The sequence below is a fragment of the Apodemus sylvaticus genome, chromosome 10 (assembly GCF_947179515.1).
Source record: "Apodemus sylvaticus chromosome 10, mApoSyl1.1, whole genome shotgun sequence".
In the NCBI taxonomy this organism is placed as follows: domain Eukaryota; kingdom Metazoa; phylum Chordata; class Mammalia; order Rodentia; family Muridae; genus Apodemus; species Apodemus sylvaticus.
Window position 1 is genome coordinate 91,961,376 of NC_067481.1, and position 25,671 is coordinate 91,987,046.

At 37.6% G+C, this 25,671-nt stretch overlaps 1 protein-coding gene across 2 annotated transcripts in view; it reads left to right on the top strand.

Moving 5' to 3' along the window:
• Ranbp17 (RAN binding protein 17) overlaps positions 1 to 25,671 on the top strand; it is a 308,050-nt gene that overhangs the window by 34,918 nt on the left and 247,461 nt on the right. For both annotated transcript variants that reach the window (XM_052196787.1, XM_052196788.1), the window contains exons 9-12: positions 1,029 to 1,148; positions 2,944 to 3,090; positions 4,143 to 4,315; positions 6,101 to 6,294. In XM_052196787.1, the coding sequence (XP_052052747.1) occupies positions 1,029 to 1,148; positions 2,944 to 3,090; positions 4,143 to 4,315; positions 6,101 to 6,294 (634 nt within the window). The remainder of the gene's footprint in view (positions 1 to 1,028; positions 1,149 to 2,943; positions 3,091 to 4,142; positions 4,316 to 6,100; positions 6,295 to 25,671) is intronic.

Genomic DNA, 25,671 nt, shown 5'->3' on the forward strand with positions numbered 1-25,671 from the left:
ATGAACCCAGATTAAACATCCAGAGATCAGTTGGTCCTTTATATGAGGACAGAGTGCTGTTGGAGTTAGGAACGTAGGTAATGAAATGGCCTGGAAGTTTAGGGAGATAACTAGGTCAAACCATCCTTGGGGACTCTCAGAGGGTACTAACCCTTCCAGCAGCGTTTTCCAAACTCCCCTGTAAGACACTTCTGAATGGCATAGAGTAAGTACTGTATAGCCAAATAAATGTGTTACATGCAGGAAGCTCTCTCCTTTTTAGGATCCATAATACATAATTTATAATACTCTGTAACTTAATATTATTTTGTTTCTGACACCTAGTTCATTGGTTCACAGACAGAATGGGTATCTTAAGCATCTGGGCACCTTCTGAATATATCCATGTCTAGTACCTGCTTTGGCAGATTTGCCATAGAGGGCATATAGAATATATATATATATATATATATATATATATATATATATATATATATATATATATATATATATCACGATCAGGAAGAATAAAGGGATTCAGCGAGAGGGGGAGGGCAGAGAGGGTACAAATAAGAACACAGTGGTATACACCCCTACAATCACGAGAATGTCACAAGGAAACCTTCTTTCTCCTTAAAATATCCTTTGGTCTTTTGTTGGACAGTATCACTCTGAACTGGAAACTCTGTTTTGATTAGAATGGCCTCTGCCTATCCTTAAGGCAGCATTGACATTACAGGCACATGTGGGTGGGTTCAGCTTTACTCACATGTTCATGTGAGCGTCACTACCCACTGAACCATCTCCCCAGCCTTTGAGGCCCCTTCCTTTGTAAAATACAGATAAAAAATTAAAACAAAAATGTCAAGATTTTTGAAAGTCAGATAGAAAAATGCAGTCTCTAAGCAGAGGAGGGTAGGGGGAGATTTTAAAAATAACTAAAGACTACTGGCAAGTGCTGTTTTAGTGTGGGCCAGAGGCTTTTGGATGCTGACAGTGGACATAGCCACTTTTAAAATTAAAATTTAAAAAATCCTGTTGTTTTTCAGGCACTTTCTTGCTTAGTTCAGTTTGCTTCTACAAGAAGATCCTTATTTAGCAGTCCTGAGCGTGCCAAGTACCTTGGTAACTTAATTAAAGGAGTAAAAAGGATACTTGAAAACCCCCAGGTATTTATAAAATAACTTAATATTTAGAATATAGAAATTATATTTTTGTTCACTGGTACATAATACATTTTTTAATATATTATGTTTTGGGAAAAATTGTATTGTATTCATCTTCCTGAAGTTTCATTTGCTATAATCATGTTTTTAATGAGAGTATTTCAATGTAGATTTGGTATTCCTTCGAGGTTTTGTTTGTGTTTGTTTAGGTGACTATGGTAGAAGTCCTGCGCTGTGTCACGCTTCTGTCCTTAGCGCCGTAGGAGACAACTTAAACTTACTTGTTAATATTGAAATACATTGCTTTATATTTTGAAATAGTGTCTTTTGCCCTCTTGTGGACACCTGGTTTGTAGCTTTAGAAATAGAGTGCATTAGCTCCAGGGCTTTGGTGTCCGGACACTGATGTGGAGACACTCCTGAGAGGTGTGGAATGTCTGACAAGAATCGGATCACTTTCAGTTGGTTCTTTTATGGCTCAAAAAATTTGTAGTTAAGCCGTGGACTGTAAGCACGCAAATGGCAGCTTGAAGAGATGTCTCCATGCTTCTCAGTTACTGGCAGTTGTGGACCATCAGTTATCTTTGTATAGAGATGAAGGCATTTGCTTTTTTGGGTTTTGTTATTGTTTGTTTGTTTGTTTGTTTGTTTGTTTTTGGCTATTGAAGAGGGTTTTTTTCCCATTTTATTACTCTAACAGCTTCCTGTGTGTATGTAATATATCTTGATTATGTATGACCCAAATAAATACCCCACTACCCACATCCTCTACACCCCAGTAGTTCTTAGGTGGAGTAGCTTACAATGCATACCTTTGTATACATTTTCAATGTTAGTTCAGGGCTTGTGTTTACTCATTTTGCTCATAGATTTACCTTCTTTTTTTTTTAAAGATTAATTTATTATTATATTTAAGTACATTCTACCTGTCTCCAGATACTCCAGAAGAGGGTGTCAGATCTCATTACGGGTGGTTGTTAGCCGTCATGTGGTTGCTGGGATTTGAACTCAGGACCTTCGGAAGAGTAGTCAAGTGCTCTTAACCGCTGATCTATCTCGCCACAATGGGGCTTTACCTTAAAATCAAAAGTTATTTGTATAACTTACTATCATGAGCTATATTGTGAGAACTATATGGTCACTGTAAAAGTCAATCTGGTATTTTAGAATCACAAGTGTGTAGTTCTAAGACTTTTTTTTGGACTTTATCCTAGATAATATGTACTATTTTTTTTTCCTAGAGCTCCATTAGTAAAATTCTTTATATTCTTTAAGTATTAGTATTCAACCAATTCATTTTAAAATGTGGTCATAGTCAACTATTCTGCAATCTTTAAATATAAAGGTAGCATGCGTTTGGTATTCTAGCTACTCTAGGTCTGTACCTTTTAAAGTTTCCTTCTAAAAGTCACCTGTTATCTACATGCAGTAATTTGTTTGCATGCTTTGTCATTTAGAAACAGGACATTAACTTGGAACTACAGAACACAAGTAGTTGAATTCAAATAATTTTCTGTGATTTGTGTTTGTGCACTTGTATAACACACACATACCACATAGGCTTTTTGTGTAATAAGTTCTCAAGCATCTCTTTGTCATCTTGGTGTGGTACTGCTTCTAAAAGTTCTACTTTATATTCCTTACTGTAATTGACAATGACACGTAGCAGGATGCATCCACCTTATCTACCCATCTGCCACACAGTAAGTGCCCGTGAAAGCCAGGGGATGGAACAGAAATAAATACTTGGATTTTCATCAGTTTCTTTGAAGAGCCTTTCTTTTGTATTTTAATTTAGGGTTTGTCTGATCCTGGTAATTATCATGAATTCTGTCGATTTTTGGCTCGTTTAAAGACAAACTATCAGCTGGGAGAATTAGTTTTGGTGAAGGAATATGCAGAAGTTATTGGATTGATTGCTAATTTTACTATTACTAGCCTTCAGGTAAGTACAAGGTTAAACCACAATTTTAAATCAATTTCTTGGTAAAGGTTTGGTGGAGGTAGTTTTCTTTTTTAAATATTTTTTGAGTACTTAGGGTATTATTCATTCATTCTCTCTCTCTCTCTCTCTCTCTCTCTCTCCCCCTCTCTCTCCCCTTTCTCTTTCTCTCTCTCTTTTTCTCTTTTCTCCTTTGGTTTTTTGAGACAGGGTTTTTCTATGTAGCCCTGGCTGTCCTCGAACTCATTCTGTAGACCAGGCTGGCCTTGAAATAAAAAATCCGCCAGCCTCTGCCTCCCAAGTGCTGGGATTAAAAGTGTGTGCCACCACTGCCTGGTAGGAATTATTATTCTTTACAAAGTTTTTAGTTAAAGTAATCATTGCAACACATAAAATAATAAAAAATGGTATTTTATTTAAATTTCTAGTAATGAAAGTGATGAGAATCCGTAATCAAATCTATGTAAAGAAAAAAACAAATGCTTTTATAGATTGTATTATGGGAAAATTCCTTTTGAAGTTGATGGGAAGCCCTGTTCCCATTTTATATCAGCTCTTGCAAAAATACTTGTTTAATAGATTTTAAGGAAATGCAGAAACACTTTAGTAGTCATTAAACTATGTGGCATAGTGAGAGATGTTAGTTTTTTGATACTTCTTGGATTTGTAAAATTTGCTACTTTAAGTGAGCTTTGTTATCAATAAAAGTTAATTTATCAGGTCTGGAGATGTGACTTGGCTGATAGAATGCTTGTCTGACAGCCAGAGCTCCAGGCTCGGTCCTAGCAGCATGTGTTGGGTATAGTAGTGCGTGTCTGTAATAGCAGCACTCAGGATGTGGAGACAGGGGAATCAAAGCTAAAGGTCCATCTTAGGTGCATAATGAATTCAAGGCTAGCCTAGGCTACCTTAGGCCCTTGTTTCAAAACAAACAAAAAACCTTAAATAAGAAGAACAACTCAAGTTAATTTTATCTGTAGTCACTTTGCTCTGTGATTTCTAGTCTAGAATGCTATGATGCCATTTTAAATAACGTTTGCTGTGTTTCTTTGTAGCATTGGGAGTTTGCCCCCAACAGTGTTCATTACTTACTAACTCTGTGGCAGAGGATGGTAGCATCCGTTCCTTTTGTGAAGTCAGCTGAACCCCACTTGTTAGACACTTATGCACCTGAAATCACAAAGGCCTTTATCACGTCCCGATTGGAATCTGTTGCCATTGTTGTGAGGTATTGAAATATTAAATGTTTTATTTTTATCTGTCTCATGTTGTAATTTTTAAAGATTGAAGTAAAATGTTAAGGTCCCCTGTTGCTGGTGTACAGTTTATAAATTCTGACAAGTGTGCATGTTGTGTAGCCACCACGGCACTCATGGTACTGAGTATCATGCATATAGTCCCATCCTCTAGAGACACCTGGTCCCTTTTTAGTTAGCACACAGATCTGACTAATCTTTTTATTTCCCTACAGTTTTTGCCAGTTGTAGGATACTGTCCAGATGGAAGCATCAGTGCTTAGCTTTTGAAGTTTAGTGCCTTTCATTTGGCATATGCACTTGGCATCCCTCCATGGAGTCCCAGGGTCCCTTCTTGTTATTGTGGAGTAGAATCCTGTCTGTGGCTGTGCTGGTGCACCCACTTATTTGCATGTCATTTCCGTGACTGTGCCTGTGCACCCACTTACAGTGGGAATAAACTGCTGACATCACTGATGTGCACAATTTTATATGAACATAAGTTTCCATTTCTCTGTGTAAAATACCTATATATGGGTTTCCTGGTGGTAAGGTAAGTATATATTTTCTTTATAAAATGCTGCCAAACTATTTTCCAAAGTGTCTGTAACATCTGCTCTTACACCTTCATGTTTGATCTGCTCTGGACTTGATTGCTGGCTGTTCATGGTCTTTTTAATTTTATAGTAAGTGTGTGTGTGGCTCCATTCTGAAACTCTGTTCTTAATAATCCACATATCTTTCCACCTGTGTCCTGTTTTAGTTACAATACATAAAATAAATGTTGAAATCTGATGGGGTGAGTCTTCCAACTTGGTTTTCACTATTCAGAATTGTCTTGGTGATTGTACTTCATTTTTTTTTCTCCATGCAAAATTGAGCATTAGTTTTTCAGGCTCTTATTTTAAGATGCATTATTGTATGGGGAGAGTACATGCCTCGCACCTGTGTGCAAGTGAGAGGACATTTCATGGAGTGTCCCTGTCCTTCCCTCTTTACTTAATGAAGTTCTGGGGATCAAGGGTCAGGTCCTCAGGCTCTGCAGTAAGCACTGTGCTGTCTAAACTCTCTGGCCCAGGCTTGGAATTTCTGAAAGGCAATGCCTGCTTTGTTGGAATTTTACTGAATGTCATCTGTTGATCTGGGAGAGGAACTGAGACAGCGGCAGTGGTGGTTGTGTGGTCAGTGGACACGGCGCACCGTCTCTTCCGTTTGTCTAGGTCTCTGGTTTCCTTTTGTTGGTACTCTATAATTGCAGCTTTTAGATTTTGAACATATTTAGTTAGATTCAGTTAGTAGCTTTGTATTAAACATTCATTTATTTTTACATATTTGCTTTTGAGAACAGTGTCTCATGGGCTCCAAAGTAGCCTTTAAATTTACTTGTAACTAAGGCTAGGATTAACCTCCTGAGCCTTCTGTCTTCACTTCCTGAGTGTTTGAGTTAAGGTGTAATGCTCACCCTACTTACCATGCTCCTTAAATTGTGGGACACTCTTGTTTAATAGTCCACATTCATTTTCTTTGCCATTATAGAGCAGCAGGTTTGTATTTTGAGCTAGTTTTCTATGACTTCAGTAAATTCACTTCTTAAGTGTGTGGAGTATGTGTGTGTGTGTGTGTGTGTTAATTTCTATGTGCATAATCATGTTTATTTTTTATCTTCCAAATTCATTTGTCATTTATTTCTTGATTCATCTTAGCATTTTTACATCGCAAAGTTTCTGTGTTGTGATTAAGATGTACCACATTGTAAGCAAATGTCTTTCATATTTCAGAGATAATTTAGAAGACCCCCTGGATGACACTGCTACTGTGTTCCAGCAGCTGGAGCAGCTGTGTACAGTCAGCAGATGTGAATATGAAAAGACGTGTGCTCTCCTTGTACAGCTATTTGACCAAAACGCACAGAACTACCAAAAGCTTCTGCATTCTGCTGCGGGGCTGCCTATTGACATGGCGATTCAAGAAGGTCAGTTTGCGTCAAACCGTGTGAGCAGTGTGCTACAGTGGGTAGAGCCAGTAGTCACTGTCAGAACCCTGCAGGAAGCCAGGCGTGGTGGTGACACCTTTAATCCCAGCACTCTGGAGCAGAGGCAGGTGGATCTTTGAGTTTGAGGCCAGTCTTTCTTGAGGTAAACTATTTTTATGTTTCTCCCATTGTCTGTCTAGTCCCTGTTTAAACCACTGATTATATTAAGCCATTTGGTATTTTGGTGACTTGACTATTGATCTTTAATATTTTTATGGGACACACAGGCAACAACTCAACATGGACTCATGAGGAACAGCTATTTAATGATCCTCAAACAGATAGTATGATGTCATTGTCTTTGAAGTAATATTTTTTTTCCTTCCTTTCACTAATAGTCTGGACACTTGGCTAAGGTCGGCCTGTATAAGAAGCTAACCAGATTTTATTTTTATTTATGTATTAGTCTTCACCATGGCTTTTAAATTTTTATCCTTATTATTTCATCTTTAATCTTACTCAGGGAGGGTGCACTTTTACATTCCTTTAAATACCTTCAGATAGTAATCAGGGGATAATTTTTTTCAGATTTTTAAAATGCAACGTAAGGATGAAGTAATTCATACTTTTTATTATTTGTTAGGATGGTGTACAAAACAGTGGGCTTTCCTGGCTGCCCACAGGTCTGTGTTGCTTCACTCTGTGCTCATTCCTTCCCACCCCTCTCCCCATGGACCCTCTGCTTGTCTGCTGTCTCAGCTCCCTGTTCACTCCAGAGTGTCCCTCCTGTTTCTGTGTCTTATACCTTCAATTCCTTCCTTTCCTCCTTCCTCATCTTATATAACCTCCTGTCTAGTTTTATGATATGTATAACCACCACAGATATAAATATACCCCTTCCTCACCATGGCGATGAGCACAGTGCTGGATGCAGCAGCCCAGGGACCTCTGTGGTCCCTGAGGAGGATTAGGAGGATTGCTGTGTTCGGGTCACGTGCAGTTCTGTTTTTATTTTCATGTCACTGTCCTTATTTCTGTATTGGTGGCACAGTTTATATCCCCAGAAGCAGCAAATGTGAGCTCTTTCCCTGTTCATGTTGACCTCTGTTGTCTCCATCCTAGTCATTCTAAGACTGGTCAATGAATTCTCAAAGCAATTTTATACATTTCCCTAATGGCAAGGATGGTGTGCTTCCCTTATGTGTTTACTGGCCATTTGTGGTTTTCCTTTTGACGATTCTATAGCAGTTCATCTGCCCATGGCAGAACTGATTGGCAGAATATTATTTTTTTAGTGTTTAGTTTTTGTAGCTCTTTTTGTATTCTAGAAATATGAATGACCTTAAGATATGTCATATGAGAATGCATGAAATTAAAAGGCTTCTGCAGGCATTGGAAATAGCAGAGTGAGGGAAGAAACCATGTTGAATAAAGAAGTAATTAACCTGAGGTTAAACACTTTGTTACCATTCCAGGACTTTCTGCTACTTAAGTACCTGACACCCTAGTCATTCATGGTTTTCTTTGCTTCCATATGAATTTTAGGACTTTTTTCTGTTTATAGGAAGAGTCTCTCTGAGATTTTGGTTGGGCTTACACTGTTTTTGTAAGTCACTTAGTGACGAAGCTGTTTTCATAAAGCTAGTGATGCCAACTCAAGAGCCTGGGACGTCTCCGTCAGCCAGCGCCGTCAGGGTCTCCTTTCCGTGTATTTTAAAGTGCTTACTGTGGAGGTGTTTGCCCTCCTTGGTTAAGGTTGTTATTAGGTTTTACTTATTTAAAGCTATAATGAATGGGATTTTTAACCTCCCGATTTTTCCCTCAGTGAGCACATCATTTTGTAAAAAAAAACTTCTGATTATTGGCGGTTGGTTTTGTATTCTGCATCTTGTTGAAAGGCTTTATCAAGTCTGAGTTGTCTTCAGGGACTTTTAAAGATTTTACAATCTGTAAATAAGGATATTTGATGACTTCCTATTTGTATTCTTTTAGTGTCTTCAGGTAACATTTTAAGGATTATTGAAAAAGAGTGTGGAATAGATACCCTTGTCTTGTTCACATTTGAGAGGAAGTGACCCTCCGTTTTTGTATTTGTTCAAATAGTCTTCCATCTTTGAATGATTGGGGCTGACATGCTCTATGATCTCTTTAATATGTTTTTAATTTAGTTTGTAAGAATTTTATTGACAATTTTATTTATTTATGTATTTATTAAGGTCTTTGGTTTTATTTTCTTTTGAATCCATCTGGTCTTGCTGATAGGGTAATGCTGGCTTTATTGAGTGACTTTGGTAATGTTCCTTCCTTTCTATTTTCTTGTGCATGTGTGTAGTATATGTGAGTGTGTATACCCGTGTGTGTTTGTGCAGGTCCACATGTACCCCAGGTGTCAGATGTTGATATGGAGTCTCTTTCTCAACTACTCTTCCTTTAAAGCTTTTTTGTTTTTTTATTTTATATGTGCATGTGTGTCTGTGTACATGCAGAAACCATAAGAGGACATAAGATCCCCTGGAAGTGGCGTTACAGACAGTTTTAGCCATTATGTGGAAATTGGGAATCAATTCCAGGTGCTCTGGAAGCACAGCTGGTGCTCTTGAACCTCCGTGCTATCTCTCCAGCCCCTCCACTTTATTTATTTATTTATTTATTTATTTATTTATTTATTTATTTATTTATTTATTTATTTATTTTTTCCCCTTGGCTATCTCTTGAACACAGTTTCTTTGTGCTCTCAGAAAATACTCCCCAGGAGATTTCATCTCAGTGATGCTGGACTCCTCTTTTTTTTTTTTTTTTTAATTCGATATAATTTTTTATTTACATTTCAAATGATTTCCCCTTTTCTAGTCCCCCACTCCCCAAAAGTCCCATAATCCCCTTTCTCTTCCCCTGTCCTCCCACCCACCCCTTCCCACTTCCCCGTTCTGGATTTGCCGAATACTGCTTCACTGAGTCTTTCCAGAACCAGGGGCCACTCCTCCTTTCTTCTTGTACCTCATTTGATGTGTGGATTATGTTTTGGGTATTCCAGTTTTCTAGGTTAATATCCACTTATTAGTGAGTGCATACCATGATTCACCTTTTGAGTCTGGGTTACCTCACATAGTATGATGTTCTCTAGCTCCATCCATTTGCCTAAGAATTTCATGAATTCATTGTTTCTAATGGCTGAATAGTACTCCATTGTGTAGATATACCACATTTTTTGCATCCACTCTTCTGTTGAGGGATATCTAGGTTCTTTCCAGCATCTGGCAATTATAAATAGGGCTTCTATGAACATAGTAGAGCATGTATCCTTATTACATGGTGGGGAATCCTCTGGGTATATGCCCAGGAGTGGTATAGCAGGATCTTCTGGAAGTGAGGTGCCCAGTTTTCGGAGGAACCGCCAGACTGATTTCCAGAGTGGTTGTACCAATTTGCAACCCCACCAGCAGTGGAGGAGTGTTCCTCTTTCTCCACACCCTCTCCAACACCTGCTGTCTCCTGAATTTTTAATCTTAGCCATTCTGACTGGTGTAAGATGGAATCTCAGGGTTGTTTTGATTTGCATTTCCCTAATAACTAATAAAGTTGAGCATTTTTTAAGATGCTTCTCCGCCATCCGAAGTTCTTCAGGTGAGAATTCTTTGTTTAACTCTGTACCCCATTTTTTAATAGGGTTGTTCGGTTTTCTGGAGTCTAGCTTCTTGAGTTCTTTATATATATTGGATATTAGCCCTCTATCTGATGTAGGATTGGTGAAGATCTTTTCCCAATGTGTTGGTTGCCGATTTGTCCTCTTGATGGTGTCCTTTGCCTTACAGAAACTTTGTAATTTTATGAGGTCCCATTTGTCAATTCTTGCTCTTAGAGCATACGCTATTGGTGTTCTGTTAAGAAACTTTCTCCCTGTACCGATGTCCTCAAGGGTCTTCCCCAGTTTCTTTTCTATTAGCTTCAGAGTGTCTGGCTTTATGTGGAGGTCCTTGATCCATTTGGATTTGAGCTTAGTACAAGGAGACAAGGATGGATCAATTCGCATTCTTCAAAGGAAAAAGGCTATCTTTTTTCCATTGGATATTTTCAGCCTCTTTGTCGAGGATCAAGTGGCCATAGGTGTGTGGGTTCATTTCTGGATCTTCAATCCTGTTCCATTGATACTCCTGCCTGTCACTGTACCAATACCATGCAGTTTTTAACACTATTGCTCTGTAGTATTGCTTGAGGTCAGGGATACTGATTCCCCCAGACTTTCTTTTGTTGCTGAGAATAGTTTTAGCTATCCTGGGTTTTTTGTTGTTCCAGATGAATTTGATAATTGCTCTTTCTAACTCTGTGAAGAATTGAGTTGGGATTTTGATGGGTATTGCATTGAATCTGTATATTGCTTTTGGCAAAATGGCCATTTTAACTATATTGATTCTACCGATCTATGAGCATGGGAGGTTTTCCCATTTTTTGAGGTCTTCTTCCATTTCCTTCTTCAGAGTCTTGAAGTTCTTGTCATACAGATCTTTCACATGTTTGGTAAGAGTCACCCCAAGATACTTTATAGTGTTTGTGGCTATTGTGAAGGGGGTCATTTCCCTAATTTCTTTCTCAGCCTGCTTATCCTTTGAGTATAGGAAGGCCACTGATTTGCTTGAGTTGATCTTATAACCTACCACTTTGCTGAAGTTGTTTATCAGCTGTAGGAGCTCTCTAGTGGAGTTTTTTGGGTCACTTAGGTAGACTATCATGTCGTCTGCAAATAATGATAGTTTGACTTCCTCCTTTCCAATTTGTATCCCTTTGACCTCCTTATGTTGTCGAATTGCCCGAGCTAGTACCTCAAGTACAATATTGAAAAGATAAGGAGAAAGGGGGCAGCCTTGTCTGGTCCCTGATTTCAGTGGGATTGCTTCAAGTTTCTCTCCATTTAGTTTGATGCTGGCTACCGGTTTGCTGTATATTGCTTTTACTATGTGTTTAGGTATGGGCCTTGAATTCCTGTTCTCTCCAAGACTTTAAGCATGAAAGGATGCTGAATTTTGTCAAATGCTTTTTCAGCATCCAATGAAATGACCATGTGGTTTTGTTCTTTGAGTTTGTTTATGTAGTGGATTGTATTGATGGATTTCCGTATATTGAACCAACCCTGCATTCCCGGGATAAAGCCTACTTGATCATGGTGGATGATCGTTTTGATGTGTTCTTGGATTCGGTTGGCAAGAATTTTATTGAGTATTTTTGCATCGATGTTCATAAGAGAAATTGGTCTGAAGTTCTCTTTCTTTGTTGGATCTTTGTGTGGTTTTGGTATCAGCGTAATTGTGGCTTCGTAGAAGGAATTGGGTAGTGTTCCTTCTGTTTCTATTTTGTGGAATAGTTTGAAGAGTATTGGTGTTAACTCTTCTTTGAAGGTCTGATAGAATTCTGCACTGAAACCATCTGGTCCTGTGCTTTTTTTGGTTGGAAGACTTTATGACCCCTTCTATTTCTTTAGGCATTATGGGACTGTTTAGATGGTCTAGTTGGTCCTGATTTAATTTTGGTATTTGGTATCTGTCAAGGAAATTGTCCATTTCCTCCAGATTCTCCAGTTGTGTTGAGTACAGTCTCTTGTAGTAGGATCTGATGATTTTTTGGATTTCCTCAGTTTCCGTTGTTATATCTCCCTTTTCATTTCTAAGTTTGTTAATTTGGATACTTTCTCTGTGCCCTTTGGTCAGTCTGGCTAAGGGTTTATCTATCTTGTTGATTTTCTCAAAGAACCAGCTCCTGGTTTTGTTGATTCTTTGTATGGTTCTCTTTGTTTCTACTTGATTGATTTCGGCCCTGAATTTGAGGATTTCCTGCCTTCTACTCCTCCTGGGTGAAATAGCTTCTTTTTGTTCCAGGGCTTTCAGGTGTGTCATTAAGCTGGTAATGTATGCTCTCTACATTTTCTTTTTGGAGGCACTCAGGGCTATGAGTTTTCCTCTTAGCACTGCTTTCATTGTGTCCCATAGATTTGGGTATGTTGTGTCTTCATTTTCATTGTGTTCTAAAAAGTCTTTAATTTCTTTCCTTATTTCTTCCTTGACCAAGGTATCATTGAGTAGAGTATTGTTCAGTTTCCACGTGTATGTGGGTTTTCTGTTGTTTTTGTTGCTATTGAAGACCACTTTTGCTCCATAGTGATCTGATAGGAGGCATGGGATTAGTTCGATCTTCTTATATTTGTTGAGGTCTGTCTTGTGACCAGTTATATGGTCGATTTTGGAGAAGGTACCATGAGGTGCTGAGAAAAGGGTATATTCTTTTGCTTTAGGATAGAATGTTCTATATATATCTGTTAAATCTAATTGGTCCAAAGCTTCAATTAGTTTCATTGTGTCCCTGTTTAGTTTCTGTTTTCCTGATCGGTCCATTGAGGAAAGTGCAGTGTTGAAGTCACCCACAATTAATGTGTTAGGTGCAATGTGTGCTTTGAGTTTCAATAAAGTTTCTTTTACGAAAGAGGGTGCCCTTGCATTTGGAGCATAGATGTACAGGATTGAGAGTTCTTCTTGTTGTATTTTTCCTTTGACCAGCAAGAAGTATCCCTCAGAGTCTCTTTTGATGACTTTGGGGTTGAAAGTCAATTTTACCTGATATTAAAATGGCTACTCCAGCTTGTTTCCTGAGACCATTTGCTTGTAAAATTGTCTTCCAGCCTTTTACTCTAAGGTAGTGTTTGTCTTTGACCCTGAGGTGTGTTTCCTGTAAGCAGCAAAATGTAGGGTCCTGTTTACGTATCCAGTCAGTTAGTCTGTGACTTTTTATTGGGGCATTAAGTCCATTGATGTTAAGAGATATTAAGGAATAGTGATTGTTACTACCTATCATTTTTGACGTTATTTTTTAAATTTGATTGCTTAACTTCTTTTGGGTTTGATGAAAGGGTACTATCTTGCTTTTTCCAGGGTGAAGTTTCCCTCCTTGTATTGGTGTTTTCCTCCTATTATCCTTTGTAGGGCTGGGTTTGTGGATAGCTATTGGGTAAACTTGGTTTTGTCATGAAATATCTTAGTTTCTCCATCTACGGTGATTGAGAGTTTTGCTGGATATAGTAGTTTTGGCTGGCATTTGTGTTCTCTTAGTGTCTGCATGAGATCTGCCCAGGACCTTCTAGCCTTCATAGTCTCAGGTGAAAAGTCTGCTGTGATTCTGATAGGTCTTCCTTTATATGTTACTTGGCCTTTTTCTCTTACTGCCTTTAATATTCTTTCTTTGTTTAGAACATTTGGTGTTTTATTATGTGACGGGAAGTATTTCTGTTCTGGTCCAGTCTGTTTGGAGTTCTGTAGGCTTCTTGTATATTCATGGGCATCTCTCTCTTTAGGTTAGGGAAGTTTTCTTCCATAATTTTATTGAAGATATTTGCTGGCCCTTTAAGTTGTAAATCTTCACTCTCATCTATGCCTATAATCCTTAGGTTTGGTCTTCTCATTGTGTCCTGGATTTCCTGGATATTTTGGGTTACAAGCTTTTTGCATTTTGCATTTTCTTTAACTGTTGAGTCCATGGTTTCTATGGAATCTTCAGCATCTGAGATTCTTTCTTCTATCTCTTGTATTCTGTTGTTGATATTTGCATCTCTGTCCCCTGATTTCTTCCCAAGGCTTTCTATCTCCAAAGTTGTCTCCCTTTGAGTTTTCTTAGTTGTTTCTACTTCTGATTTTAGATCCTGGATGGTTTTGCTTAGCTCCTTTACTTGCTTGTTTGTGCTTTCCTCTAATTCTTTAAGAGATTTTTGTGTTTCCTCTTTCAACAATGGACTCAACTCCCCGATAAAAAGACAGACTAATGAAATATTTCTCATGTAAATCTTCAATTTTATCAGAAAATGTTTAAAATTCCCCTTTTAATTAGTTTAGTAATGTTTTTTATGTCTACCATTTTAATCTGCATTATTTTCATGATAATCTTCAATTTTAATGTCTTTCTATATGCTTCCTCTATTTTATCAGAAATGTTTTCAATGTAAATCTTTGACTTTATCACAAATGTTTCTAATTCTACCTTTAATTAATTTAGAGTTTTTATATCTACCATTTTATATGTAGAAATTTCCATGAAATAGTCAATTTTAATGTGTTTGTCTATTTATTTCTTGAATTTTACCAGAAATATTTCCCATGTAAATCTTTAATGTTATCTGAAAATGTTTATAATTCTACCTTCAATCAACTTAGAATTATCTTTATGCCTGTCATTTTATCTATATAATTTCCATGATCTTTAATTTTAACATGCTTTTCTATATATTTTTTCAATTTTATCACAAATATTTTTCATGTAAATTTTTAAGTTTATCAGAAAATGTTTATAATTTCACTTTTAATCAACTTAGGAATACTTTTATACCTACCATTATTATATCTATATAAAATTTTCCATGATAATCTTCAATTCTAACATGTTTTTCTACATTATTTTATAATATTATCAGAAATATTTTCCACATAAATCTTCAATTCTATCATAAAATGTTTCTATCTCATATTTCAATTAATTTAGCAATGTTTTACATGTCTACCACTTTACTCTGTAATTTTCCATGAAAATTGTCAATTTTAATGTGTTTATCTGAAATATTTTCCATGTAAATCTTTAATTTTATCATGAAGTGTTTTTATTTCCCTTTACTTACCTTTTCAATAAATTAAAAAAAAATAAAAAGGAAAAAAAAGGAATTGCCTTACCTGTGTTTCAAAGGTCCTGGCAAAGCATGCTCTTTCTTTTATTTGATTCTAAGAAATCTGAAAGTTTCTTATTTTATAACTCAGTGATTATTTAGGGGTTATTATTCAGTTTCTGAATACTATGTTATTTTTGTGCTTTTTCTTACTGGTTTTTAGTTTGATTGCACTATGACCTGATATTTCATGTAGTGTGCAGTTTCTACTGCCCTGCTTTTAGCTCCTGGCAGACCATGCTGCCAGCCCTGTTCTCTTGGATCCATGGACCATGGACAGAAGACACACACACACACACACACACACACGCTCATTTTCTACTGCTCAACTCAGTGTCTGGGCTCTTCTAAGCCACCCTCAGCTTGAGTGCCCTTCCCTTTATTCCTTGCTTGACACTGAGTCTGCCCTAAATCTGCCTTCAGCTTAGTGTCTAGGTTACCCTCTTGGTCAGCAGCCTAAATCTGCCCTCAGCTTAGATTCCAGGTTGCCCTCTTGCTCAGTAGCCTATCTGCCCTCAGCTTAGTTGCATTTTTTAAATCTCCAGTCTGGTACTCCAGGCCCAGTTGGGGAAGTGGCCAATGGCCACAGTACCTGAGATCCTATATGACTGGTGGCTCTCTCCCCCTCAGGAGCCCATGGAATTCCCTTTCCTCCTCCTGAGTCTCCTAGCCTGCCTGTAGGAACCTGGAAGTCCTGCCTCTTCTGCCCAGCCACTGGCCACTGGCATTTTATTGATCAATCAAGAACCAATTGGGGAACAGGACCTTTTATATACCTGATTCCTCATCAAAGCATCAGAACCACCCCCTACAATTTCACAAGAAATTATTTTGATTCTTTGAATTTTTAAGACTTGTTTTATGCCCTAGAAGGGGGATCTGTTTTAGACGGGGTTCTATAAGCTACTGAGAATATATGTGTTTTATATCTTTTGAATGGAATGTTATATATGTTAAGTTCATTTGATAATCATTGTATTTTAACTCTGAGAATTTCTCATATGAACTTTTATGTTCATTGGTGTTTGTTTTATGAAATTTGGAATCGTATTTTTGCATATATATTTACAATTGTTACAGCTTTTTGATAAAACAGTTTCTTTATTAGTATATATCTAGCTTAGAGTCTACTTTATCAGCTTTTGGAATACATTTGCCAGTTTTGTTTCAGCTTTCATTTGATTATATATTGCTTTCCATACTTGATTCTGTGAGTGTCTTTACTACTGAGGTATGTTTCTTAGACACAGACAGTTTGATCTGATTTATTAATTCAGTCAGGTAGTCTGCATCTTTTTTTTTTATTAAGTTTAGTCCATTTACATTTAAGGTTATTACATAGGTATCTGATGTTTCTTCCAGTTGTGTGACTTTTCCTGCGGAGACATGAACCTAGTTCTCACAGATAGGAAACCAACAACAGGCCAAACAATTCCAACTTGGCAAACTGATGAGTTCATTAGAGTTATTTATAGGAATACAAGTAAGTACAGGAGGAGGGCCGACTCAGAGACAAGTACATCGCGGAAAAGCCTGTTGTAGTACAGGGGTGAAAACCTGCTGTGTTGGTGTCTCTGCCTGACTTGCAGGCAGCCAGGCTGGGCAGTCTCTTCTCAGCAGTTGCTCACAGCTTCCGTGACTTCCCTTGAGTCTTGTAACTCTTATGTGTTTTAGTTTCTTGGATTTGTAAGGTTTCTTTCTTGAGTCCCACGAACCTCCCACCTGTTAGGTAGCACACCTATAGAGGCGAGTTGGTGCATCCTTTTTCATCTCATTCTGTTCCGTTCCTTTTATTTATCTTCTCCATCATGTTTTTTTGGAGTGATTTGTCTCTGACATGTCTGTTTGAAGTTCTCAGTGCCCATCATATTTGGACATCTATTTTCTTTCTCTGAATTTGCTGAGTTTTCTGAATCAGTCCGATTCTTTGTCTTTAGGGTTTGTTTCAGTTTCTACTATTCTGTGGCTTCTAAGATTTAATCTCTTTTTTCTTTTTCAAGACAGGGTTTCTTTGTGTAGTTCTGGCTGTCTAGGAACGCAGTCTGCAGTTCAAACTGGCCTCAAACCCAGAGATCCACCTGCCTCTTCATCCCAAGTGCTGGGATTAAAGCTATGTGCCAGTCCCACCTGGCAAGATGATTTCTTGATCATCCCAGAGTTCTGGGATATTATGGTCCTGTTTTCTTTTTATTTCCCCCTTTATTGATGTTTTGATTTGGTGTCATATCACCCCTATTCTCCAGCCCCAATAACTCCTTTTTTCTACTTGGTCAAGTGTTTTGCTATTTTTTTTATTTTTATTTTTAATTTATTCATTGAGTTTTAATTTTTTATTACATTCTGACGCTTATGTAATGTGCTTGTGTATGTGTATATTTGTTCATCACTAAGGCCACTGAGGGACCAGAGGACAGCTTGTAGTTCTTTCCTTCCATCTGCAGCCTGTCCGGCTCGGTGGCAGGTGCTTTTATTGGATGAGCTGTCTTGTTGGCCCTGATCCATTGAGATTCTATTCTTTTTAATTTTTCTGTTTGTTTGTTTATTTCATTATTTTGTTTCTGTATTTTATTTATTATTTATTTCCTTATGTTACGTGCCTGTTTGATTTCCCCCTTTTATAATCTCAGTGGTTTCCTTACAGATTCTTTTTCTTCCAGGTGATTGAAGGATGTATTTATCTTACTGCTTTCTTAATCCATCTGCTGCTGCCTTTTCCTTGCAGGTCCAGAGCTGCCTTTGTCTGCTTGCTTGTATTCTTTCCTAAGTCACTGATCATTTTTACCAGAGCATCACTGACATTCAGCCGTTTTTCAGTATCTTGAGTACAGCAGTAGAGGAATTGCAGTCTCTTCACAAAATCATGTCACTTTGCCTTTTCATGCTTCCTGTTTCCTTATTGCGATTTGCATATCTCTTGGTTTGGACACTTCTACTGTTTTTTGTTTGTATTGAGGAGAGAGAGAAAAGTCTTTGAACCACCTACTTTTGGTCTTGGCTTCTTTTGAATTTTGCCAATATGCTGGGTATCTGGGTATGTCCTAGTGTCACTATAATTGGTTTGCACTTACTGGTTAATTATTTTTGACATCTTTAAAGGCATCGTTCAGGTACCTTTTTCCCATTTTAAAAGTGGATGATTGGCTTTTGTATGTATTCTCATTGTGGGATTGTAGGAAAGCCTTGTGTTTTGTACAGAGTCTTCTTTTACGCGTGTTTTGGGAAAGTACTTTTCTCAGTCTGTGCTTTGCCTGCTTACTGTTTTTTAAAGATCTAGAGTTTTCTTTCTTTCTTTCTTTGCTTTGTTTTGTTTGGGGGGGCTTTCTTTGTGCAGCCCTGGCTGTCCTAGAGCTTCCTCTGTAGACCAGGCTTGCTTGGAACTTACAGAGCTCCGCCTCCTTCACCATGCACGCCCTGCTAAGACCTAACGTTTTCAGCTTTGATAGTTTACTCCCCCAACTCCCATAGAGCTTATGATTTCTGTATTTCAGAAATCTTATATAGCAACATTGCAGAGATTTTTTTCTCTAAGGTTAATCGTCTGAGCTGTTATGTTTAGGTCTGATTCATTTCAGGTTAATTTTTTGACTGTTGTGAGTTTTTACAGTCAGTTTGCTTGTTCTAGCATCACTTGGTGAGAAAATTATCTTTCCTTCATTGAATTACTGTGACATTTTTGCCAGTTTAGTTTTCTTTAAGAGAGAAGTTGATTATCAGACCATTCTTCTGTCTCATTAGTCTGGGCATCTGTTCTCAGGCCAGTGCAGTCTTATGTTGTTTACCGTGGCTTTACAGTTGAGCCTTCAAGTTAGGTGATACGAAACCTCTAATTTTGTTCTATTTCACAATAGGTTTGTCTAATGTGTGAAGCCATCAGCTTCCCATTATTTTTAAAGGATACCTTACTAAAATTAAATTTTTGCCTCAATCTATATTGCAGATAGGAACAATGCATACTGTGAGGTCTGCCACTTAATGAGCTTTTGTCTTTGTAATACATTGTTGTTTTTGGTGTACAGTTATTAAAAGTGATCCTAAGTTTATTATATATTTTGATATTTCATAACTGATTAATTAGGATATAAAATTTATGTTTCCTAATAAATGCTCTGCTACTCTGTAAAATCAGAATTGATTTGTTTGTTGTATAACTTTGCTATTTATTAATTCCAACTGTGTGTGGACTTGCTCCAGTTACCTACATGATTGTGTTGTCTGCATACAGTCACAGTCCTGTCCTACCCGTTCATCTCCACAAGAGAATTTTCTGTTCCAATGTAGAGTTCTTAACTTGAGCTTAATACAGTGTTCTTTTATTTATGCTTTGTCTGGTACAGCGTTATCAGTGTTTGTGAAGGGTATCATTGAATAGCTCCCCACCACTGCTTCAACCTTTTCTGTCCTTAATGCTTAGAATGCTAGCCAAACTAAGTTTTTTTCTTTTTGTCTTTTTTTTTTAATGGAAATTTGTACTGTATTAAAATGGATTGGCAGAAAGTCATTCCCAATGTTCCATTATTTTATCTTATCTATAAGATTTGAAGTGGTATGCTTTATTTTATTTTCAATGCTGACTTTTTAAACTTTTTTCTTTAATTGGTCCAACTAGTTTTGTTAAGTATTTTAGAGAACCAAATTATAGTTTGGTTGAGTTTTTAAATTGCTGCTCTATTTCCATTATTTCTGTCTTAGGGTCTAGTGTAGTTTTATTTTATTTTGATACTTTTCTAGTTGCATTGCAGACTCTAGGCTTTCATTTCTATTTTGTTTTTGTCTTTTTAAAAAATTAGACATAGCTTTTATCACACAAATCTTGATTTTTTTTGTTTAAAAATATTTTCTAATCAAGTTATTTCTTTGTTAAGTGGAACATTATTAGGAAGCACTCTGCTTTCTGATTCCTATCTTGTTCAAGTGTCCATGACATGACAGTGTTGGTGATCTGCAACTTATATGTATTGCATATGGTTTTGTTTAAATATCAACTACTACATTAAAATGTAGCAAGTGGAGGAGTTAGCAAGGTGACTCAGCAGATAAAGACCCTTGTCACCAAGCCTGATGACCTGTGTTTGATCCAAAGAACTCAGATGGATAAAGGAGAGAAGGATTCCTGCAAGTTGTATTCGTACTTCACACATTTTTTGTGGGAGATACTGCGCACATAAGTGCACACACATTATGTGTAGCATTGGGTGTAAAATTCAAAAGCCTGTCTTTCTCTAGAAGAAAATTGTGATGAAATTATAGATATTCAAGGTCCTGGATAGGTGTATCTGAAAATGAAGGATTTATTGGTGGTGAGAGATATACATTGTATTAAGTTACACCCAATTCTTCATGTTTAGAAGAAGTTTTTATAATTGGATGTGTTTTAAAGTTCTTACATAATAATATTTAAAGGTCTATCTGGTGCATACAACAATTTTAATAAATGCTTGCTTTCCATTTTTCTAGTCAAAAAGTCAGTGAGACAAAATTTATCTGACTTTTAAAGATACCTATAATGTATTCAAAAGTAATCGTTGCCATTACAGAGAAGCCCACCATTGCTCTAGCTTATACAGTGTGTGCAATTGTATTCAATTTCTTTTGTGCAGACTCAACAGTTCAGTTAATGTTGAACAAAGAAAATTATGTGCTTTAGTTATGTGTGCTTTAATTTAGATGCTTAATGGCTTTTAATGTTACAAAATAAGTTTATTATTATATTATCTCATTTGTATTATATTGTCTTGCTCTCTCATATCTGTGGTGATATGGTCATGGTTTACAAAAACAATAATCCCTAAGAAATAGGTCATTAACAGTAGTTAACGATTACTTGTGATCTATGGTAATGACTGATTTCTTTGGGATTATTGCAGTTATAAACCATAATTACAGATTATTACGGCAATAATTATTTTGTTAAGGAAAAAATGTTCTATGCTTGAACAGCTGCTAAAACAAGTGCCTTGAATATTTCAGAATAAAGAGAAAAATGGGAAATTATAATGAAATTTAATCTTATAAAATGAGATTCTAAGAGATTTATAGATAAGAATCTTGTGCATCAGATATTTTCTTCTAAGTTGAGTTTAGATGTATTGTTGACATGGTGTTTTGATTTTCTGGATGCAGTTTAGGTATGAAACTAATTTTCTTGGCCTGTCCTTTCAGTGTGTAGTAAGATGTTTTGATAGACATTTCCCTAATGAAGTGAACGCTACAGTCAGGGTTGTCACCCTGTGCACCCCTCCTGCCTCAGTTCAATGTGCTTGGTGAAAAAGAGACAAGAGCACCCGTGGAAGCCTGTGCCTGGCTGCTGTGCGGCACTGTGCCCTGGATCCCACGTGTCTTCAGTCTCGGGCGCAGCCATTCTATGACTGCAAGCTTGTGCCCTTGGACCTCCTTCTCTTGCCCTGCCTCTGATGGATGACGCTTTTGTCTATGTACATCACACTTTCTTTTTGATTCTACACATAAGTGAGAGAGAATATGCAATATTTTTGCTTCCATGCCTTGTTGATTTCTCAAAGTGACTTTTCAATTTTGCAATTTAAATAGAAATTTGTGAGAATGGTTTGATTTTTATGAGAAATACTACCATACCTTTAGGCAATTCTGCCTCCCAGAATTGTATCTGACAGCTTACCAATAGCTCTTTAATGTTTCTTGCTAACACTACCTTTAGGTTGATCAGTTCCCTTGAGAAGGTTCTGCTTCAGTTCCCCAAACCTTAGAGATTGTGACCTTCTCCATAAAGGAAAGGGCCAATGTACATACCATATGTTTCAAAGCGCACCAGTGAATTTCCATTTAAATGTACCATTAGTGTAGTGAAATGGCTATAATTTTGTTACATGCTCCTTATACATGGTATTATTTGATATACAAGGTGTCATTTTGAGGTCATAATGAAGGAATTAAATTGTTTGAATGTTGAGATGTCTTATGTATAGTTTCATTAGTTTACTATTAATAGTGCTCTATATATAGTGTTGCAAAAGTTATCTCAACCTCGGAACACTATGCCAGTAGACTCAGTTCTTGAACATGGAGTCCTTCTTGGTCCCTCAGACCTTCACATACTGAAATAGACCTTCCAAAATCTTGACAATACTCAGTATTTTTAAAATGTCACCTCTTGGAGGATTGTTTTCAGTCTGGAATTGTTTATCATACAGTCAGCATTAAGGAAGTTATGTGATGAGTTTTATCTATCTTTTATGATAGCAAAACATTGTCAGTGGGAGCAACTTAAAAATCTTAAGTAATATGCAATTCCATTTTCCACTATAGTTTCTGGAGGAAGATAGAATAAAAGTGTAAATGTTAGCTTGTTTTTATGTTTCTGCGTGTGTGGCTATGACGCAGAAGTACCATTAAAGGGGCATTATCCCACAGTAACAGTAATAATAGTCAGACAGGCAGAGAGCGCGCCGGCAGTGCTGACTCCTGTGAATCGTTGGCATCCTTAGGAAGCAATACATCGCTGACGTGACAAATACCAGATGTGAGGCTTGAAGTTAGCCTGTGCTGTTGGTGGCTGCTGGTATTGCTTTGATGCTAGTTTTCCCCTCCCTGCTTCTCTCTCTTGAAATAAAGTCTCCCTGCTTAGTTAACAGACCTGTATCACATTCCCAGCAACTTCTGCTTTTTAAAATAAACATTTGTCTTTTGATAGAGAAATATGAAAATTATATACATGGAACAATTTTGATCTGTTTTAAATTAAGTTTCTGAAATAAGAAATAAGTGGCAGATGGTTCAGTTCACATTAGTAAGTTTTAAAGCAGGACTAGTGTGTAGTGTATTATTCAGTCCTGTAATCTAGCACCGAGTAGGTTAAGTTGACTGTGGGGCTGGAGAGATGGCTCAGTGGTTAAGAGCACTGACTGCTCTTCGGAAGGTCCTGAGTTCAAATCCCAGCAACCACATGGTGGCTCACAAGATCTAACAAGATCTAACGCCCTCTTCTGGTGTGTCTGAAGACAGGTATAGTGTACTTACGTATAGCTTGGCCTATATACATAGGTAATGTACTCAAGGATGGCTTTAGTGAGATGTATCTCACACTATATCAGCAACCCTGCTTTCTCCAAGGAATAGGCCCCACAGCTCAGTAACAGAGAGTTTAAAAAGAGCAGCAGTAATTATTATTTAAATAATATCTAAATATCTACTGCAATAAAATGTAAGGGAGATAACTGATGTTTTTTTACTCTTTAAATTATATGTTTTTCTGTGAGAAATAGTGTTCTTTGGAGGGGGCGGGCACACAGGCTCTTGCTGTATAACCTGACCCAGGTCCTAAACCCAAGGCAGTATTTCTGCCTCAGTCCTCCCAAGTCATGGGACTGGAGGCAGGTGCCATCATGCCTGACTTATAGTAGAATATTTAAAACCAGTGACTCCCTTAGGGCAGGTAAAATGTTACATTCAATAAAAATTGTGCTTGTAGTATTTCAGAATTACATTTATTTTAGAAGTGACTAAATATAATTTACACACAGTGCAACTCCTAGTCTGGCAACTGGTTGGAGTCACTGTTAAGAGCCTCCTGATTACTAGGATTCTAGGAAATATGGCTGATTCTTGTTATTTGCTGCTAATGGTCTATATAATCAGAACAGCATATTCACAAATATCAAATCATTATTCCCGTTGGTATTATTGGGTTGTAATATTTCCATCATACTGTCAACACAGAACCATTGTTTTATGTGAAAGTTTTTATAAGGCTCTTTATTTAAATGTATTGTTGATTCATTAACATTGAACTCAGACCCAATAGCACTATTGACTCATACCTAAACACAGCTTATCTGGTGCAGAATTTGTTATATAGAAGGCACATGCCTTAGTTACTTCTCCATTGCTGTGAAAAAAAATATTCCATGACCAAGACAATTAGAGAAGGAAGCATTTCTTAAAATTTATTTATGTATTCACATTCCAGATATTGCTGCCCCTGACTCTCGGTTTTCCCTTGAGGCATTCCCTCCTACCCTTTGACTCTGAGAGGGTGGATCCCCCCTGTATCCCCCACACCCTGGTGCATCAAGCCTCTGAAGGATTAAGTGCATCCTCTCCCACTGAGGCCAGACAAGGCAGCCCTCTGATGAATTTGTGCCTGGGGCTTTGGACCAGCTGGTGTATGTATGCATGCTCTCTGGTTGGTAACTCAGTCTCTGGGAGCTCCCAGGGGTCCAGGTTAGTTGACACTTTTGGTCTTATGTGGTTACCATTATCTTCAGGGCCTCTAGTCCTTCCCCTAACTCTTCCATAGAGGTCCCCAACCTCAGTTTGGCTGTAAGTATCTGCATCTGTCTCAATCAGCTGCTGGGTAGAGCCTCTCAGAGGGCTGCTATGCTGAGCTTCTGTCTGCAAGCACAACATACCATCATTAATAGTGTGAGGGATTGGTGCCTGCCCATGGGATGGGTCTCAGGTTGGGTAGGTCACTGGTCAGCCATTCAAGAAGGAAGCATTTAATTGGATCTTCTAGTTCTACTGGGCTGGGTGCTCATCACTGTCATGGTTATAGCATGGCAGCTGGCATCGTGCTGGAGCTGCAGCTGCATCTGAGAGCTCATATTTCCATTCATAAACAGAAAGCTGAAGAAGTACTGGGATAACCTGAGGCTTTGGAAACCTTAAGCCAGCCCCTTGTGACATACCTCCTAATCCTTCCCAAATGGCCACCAACTGAGGACCAAGTATTCAAGTGCCTGAGAATTACAGGAGCATCTCATTCAAACATAGAGCATGGAATGCCCCTCCCCCATTCAGAAACACTGTATAGCATAACTGGGCTATCTCAAAGATTGAAATCATAGCATGTAAATGGGAAAAACAATAAAGAGACTAAAGGAACGCTGCTGAAAACTGAAATAAGAGGATCACATGCTCCCCAGGAGCTGGAATCGGGTACACCAGATAACTCAGCCATGTGAATTATTTTGAGTACCAATTTGGGATTACAAATATGTTTTTATGAAAAGGTAAATTAAAATCAGGCAATCTATAAATAATAATTAGTTGTAGCACAGTCTAATTAGAATGGACAACTTATAGAATAGAAATATAATTACAGTTTATATTTATTCTTCATGTGTATTTCAAAAGATCAACACATTGGTAATGTTAAACCAGTAAAGCATGGCCAAGCTGGGATTTAGACTCTGGAGAGGAGCAGAGAGCCTACCAGACAAAGGGCCTGCCGTCATGCTGGAGTTAGCAGGTAACAAGTAAGGGCAGCCGTAGCAAGTGTGAGGCATGTTAGGAATTACTCTGTAAAAGGCAGTGGCGCAGAGGGGCCTGCTACTTCATATTTGTCACCAAAGCTTAGTAATTTGTCAATTAATACTTGCTTTTTTGATCTCAGTTTTCTGGGCTTTTTGAGGTATTGTCATCAGCTGATAGCTGGGGCTAGAGTTTCCTGTGTTCATCTTCCTCGTCAGGCTGGTATCTGTGCTGGAATTCTTGGACCTAAACATAGGAGTCAAATAGCTCTCAGAAGGATACATACGTAGAAATGTTTAGGATTTTGGACTAGGCATTTTTTTTTCTTATCAAGTATCACCAAACTGACGATAACAAGGATAACTAAGTAGTTGCAGCATATTAGAAGTAAGAATTTTGCTCATTGAAGAACACCATCAAGAAGGTGAAAATAAACCCTACAGAAAGGCAGTAACATATAA